Raw genomic sequence first — 4,403 nt, forward strand, 5'->3', positions numbered from 1 at the left:
CTGGGCTGGGATGTTTTCTCAATATTCTCAATATTCAATTGCTCTTGTATATAAAGCTCTTTCCTTTACACATATGAGTGTCTGTGAATTTGTTTCTCTAGTCTACCCAGGCTAACACACAGGGGAAGACACTAGAAGGCTTGTAAGGGTTAAAGGCAGCAAAGGCAAATACTGTTGTATCCAGAATCCTGGCACAGTGATCTGACAGAGGGCATTGTATATGAGTATTTACCTTGCTGCAAATATATCAATGAATGTGGTGGGCCACACAGGAGCAAAGTTATGGAAACTTCTTAGACATAACACCTGGAGGGAATGAGTGGCTGGGTCTGCAGGATCAAGACTATAGTCCCTCAAGCCTCATTGTCAATTGGATCAACCTGGTCCACGAAGACAATGTTCTACATCCAACTTTGGTGACTAGCTACTGGGGTCTTAAAAGTGTGTGAGCAGCCATCTAAGGGGCAGCTATTAGTCTCTCCTGTTCCAAAAGAAAGAAGGATGATGGAAATTGAAAAACATATGGGAAAAAATCCATTGGGTTAATGGAACATGCAAACAACGGTCTTCACAAGTGAACACCAGAAGAACTAGATGGTAAAAAAGAAGAAGCAGAAGCAGATGGTGACCAGATACAACTACCAACTACTCTGAAAAGGATCACGTATGAAGGTCCTGGACAGAGTGGGGAAAAATGTGGAACAAAGTTAAAATCTTAAAAGTGACTAGGTTTGTTGGTCAGGGAGAGACTGGTGGGATGCCCAGTCAGCAAACTGGGCAGAATTCAAGCTGCCCAGTCATAAAAGGACTCGTCTCACTAACGTATAGCAGCAATGCATCAAAAGCAGCTCATACGGCACCGTGGAAAGGGATATGGTGCTTCCTCCAAAAGCTAGAATGGAAATACCACATGACCCAGCAATCTCTCTGCCTGGTGTACCTCCTAGAGAAATGCAAAGAGATGCACACCACAGGACTCTAGACAACAGCACAAAGATGGAAACAGCCGAAGTGCCCATCGCTGGGTCATGCCTCAGATCTAGAAGTGAACTCACCCCTGTTTTAGTATAACCAACCATTTAAGGCCAAATGGGTAGCATTGATTCAAGGCAAAGTTCAGAGAGTTAGGAAAGAAAGAGGATAGAGATAGGAAAGACAGGGGAAAGTAGGATAAGGGGTGGCACATTGAAGGATTGCAATGGATAAAACAAAAGTACGTATGAACTGAAGAATGTAAAACTGATAATCTGCTCTCTAAACCTTCACCTAACTCACAATACAAAGTTTAAAAAAACCAAAACCTTCAATAAAATAAAAATGGAGAAAGCCAAAGGTAGGGGGAGTTAGGTAACCTAGACTAGGCCAACCATTACAACACCCTACTCCTGGCTATGTGACAGTTTCCAGGAGTAAGCAGAGCCCGGTAAGAGGATTTCAAACTGTCTCTGCTAGCGAGAAGCTGGAGACCACATGCTCACTCTATGGAGCCAGCTCTTAACTCCCGAGAAAGGAAGTAGAGCCCACGGTGTCTGAGTTCTGTGTTTGTAGCTCCTGCAGGACCTTCCAATATCAAAGGCCCCACCTCAACACCTTGCCTTTTGGGGTTGAAGATAGTGGTTGGCTTTCGGTCATTTGTCACCAGAAGACCTTTTATTGCATAGGAGCACTGAGCTTGAAGAAAGCGTGTTCCAGATGTGTGTGTGTGTGTGTGTGTGTGTTGGGGGTGGGGGCATTGCAGAGAAAAGCTGATTTTGCCTCCGATTTGTAAACTATAAACTTGCACACGGAGAAAATGGACTTTGGGTCAATGCCTGCCATTGCCAGAGGCGAGGAGACAGAAAGAACACAAGCACTGCAAACTCCGCCATCTCAGCTCAGAGAGGTAAAGGGACCACCCAGACTCACAAGCAGGGGGCAGGTGGGTCTATTCCAGGGCCATTGTTGTTTTGCTACATCATTCTACCTCGTGTGTGTGTGTGTGTGTGTGTGTGTGTGTGTGTGTGTGTGTGTGTGTGAGAGAGAGAGAGAGAGAGTTGCCAGAGAGAGAGAGAGTTGTCAGAGAGAGAGGGGTAACTAGAGAGAGAGAGAGAGGGAGAGAGAGAATGTTCTGTCGAGGGCATGAAGCAGAAGGGTTTTCCTAATCAGATTATCAGGCATACCAGAAACAGTGGCCCCCATCACTTTAGAATAACCCTTCAGAATTATCTTCTCTGTTTCCTTAACTGTAAATGAAACTAATGGATAGGGGCCAAGAAGCTGCTTCTATAAAAGGCTAGAGAGTAAATACATTAGGTTTCCATACAACGCTGTGGCAATTCCCCAGCCCTGCCCTTGAAGTGTGATCGCAGCTACAGTCAAGATATAGTCTAACACGTACCCCAGTATTCCTCTACATTTTTATTTACGGATCCTGGAATTGGAATTTTATGTCATTTTTATGTGTCACAAAATTTTGTTCACCTTTGGATCCGCCACTCCTGGCCCGCCAGTCATGGAAAGATGTGACCCGATCCCCGGCCCTTCCTGCTGTATAAATTGGGGCCGGTTGGAGTGGGCCCCCTGCCCCTTGTGCGCAGACCCCTGACTTAAGTAATGGGTTTCTGCCGCGACCAAACTGTCAGCGAGCGCGGCCAGGGCAGGCACCTCAGGGACCAGGGCGCTCAGCGGCATCCGACAGGACACCCGGTTGCCCCCCCCAAGTCCCCGCCGTGGCTGACTGGCTCTTGGCCCCTGGCTCCCATCCCGGAGCACCCTACTTACCCAGGGCCGCGCAGAGCAGCACGCAGACCGTGAGTCTCATGCTCCCTCGCGGATGCGCGTCCCGGACTGGCCCCTCCGGTCGCCCGCGGGGCTGCTGCTCAGACTGCTCCCGCGACATTGGCTGCTAGACCTCGCCACACCCTCCCCGCGGGCGGGCACAGCCCTGCAGCCACCCTTCCGCCACCGGGGCCCTCAGTGCTGGGGGCTTCGGGCTGGATCTCTGCTTGCGTGGCGGGGGGCCTAGGGGGTCGGCAGCCTGGAGGCAACAAACTCCCTTACCTGTCCACTCTAATGCACATAGAGAAACTGAGGCCCCAGGCGAGCGTGATCCTCCACCCCACCCCGGAACTCGGTTAGTGAACTGACCCTCGGCCCATTCATTATCTCAGCAAGAAACCTCAAACACTTCAGACTCCAAGAGTTTACCAGGCAGTCCACAGGGGGGATCCCAGGCGGGATGGGGGGCCTTCCCCCAGAAATACACCTGCATAGGCTTGACTGTCCCCTTGCAACCGTCTGCTCTTGGAAGTTGAGGCCTAGCCAGTAGCAAGACTCTCGGAAGTCTGGGGACTCTGCCCCTTCCTGCTGGCTGGAGGAAACCTTGTGAATGCCAATACCATCTGAAGAACGCCAAGGAGGCGGTTCAAACCCACCAGCCGCTCTGTTGGAGAAGGGTGAGGCTGCCTGCCTGCGTAAAGATGTCATCTTGGAAACCCTACGTAGGGTCGCTATGAGTCAGAAAGGGACCCCCGATTATCGTAGTGCATGCGTTCCGTGTGCAGTTTGAAACCACCAGCCTTTCCACGGGAGAAAAATGAGACTTTCTACTCCCATACAGAATTCGCCTGGAAAACCCACAGAGGCAGCTCTACCCTGTCCTACCACTGCGAGTTAGCATCGACTCCGCGGTCGTGAGCATGAATCAGAATCCACTCACTGGCTGTGGGTTTGGTTGGAGTATAATAAGTAGACATAACGATGCACTCCCGAAGTGGATGCACGTTCCTCTGGGGTCACCAGCACCTGTGTTACAAACAGAAGGTCAGGGAGCAGAGGAGGCCCAGGCACAGTTGTAGTATCTCCAGGGATATGCAGGGAGGGGATGGGGGTGGTGGGGGTGAGGGTGGTTGTGAACAATTGATAGAACGTAGTATGACTGTCAAAAAATTTTGGTGCAGTGTTTCAGCAGAAATTTATTATTTTCAATAAAATTATTCCTGTAGTTGGCCATGTCATAGAGGGAAAACTACATGCCTGTAAACACACACAACAACAACTAAAAGGACTTATGAACTTGAGTTGGCCTGGGCTGGGATGTTTTCCTGATATACAATTACTTCATGATATAAAGCTCATTCTTTCCTTTTTTGATCATTTTATTGGGGGCTTATACAACTCTTATCACAATCCATACAGACAGCAATTGTATAAAGCACATTTGTACATTTGTTACCCTCATCATTCTCAAAACATTTACTCTCCACATAAGCCCCTGGCATCAGCTCCTCATTTTCCCCCTCCCTCCCCATACCACCTCCCTAATAAAGCCTTGATAATTTATAAATGATTATTTTGTCATATCTTACACTGTCCCACGTCTCCCTTCACCCACTTTTCTGGTGTCCGTCTCCCAGGGAGGAGGT

General features: G+C 49.0%; 1 protein-coding gene across 1 annotated transcript in view; it reads right to left on the minus strand.

Annotated features, from left to right (window-relative positions):
* Nucleotides 1-2,835, minus strand: part of LOC101642524 (inhibitor of carbonic anhydrase-like) — a 50,411-nt gene extending 47,576 nt beyond the window's left edge. The window contains exon 1 of the mRNA XM_045297802.1: nucleotides 2,761-2,835. Within this exon, the coding sequence (XP_045153737.1) occupies nucleotides 2,761-2,800 (40 nt within the window). The 5' untranslated portion in view covers nucleotides 2,801-2,835. The remainder of the gene's footprint in view (nucleotides 1-2,760) is intronic.
* Between the last annotated feature and the right edge of the window lie 1,568 nt (nucleotides 2,836-4,403).

The sequence above is a fragment of the Echinops telfairi genome, unplaced genomic scaffold, assembly GCF_000313985.2.
Source record: "Echinops telfairi isolate 266 unplaced genomic scaffold, ASM31398v2 ScPeMD7_7422;HRSCAF=8460, whole genome shotgun sequence".
NCBI lineage: Eukaryota > Metazoa > Chordata > Mammalia > Afrosoricida > Tenrecidae > Echinops > Echinops telfairi.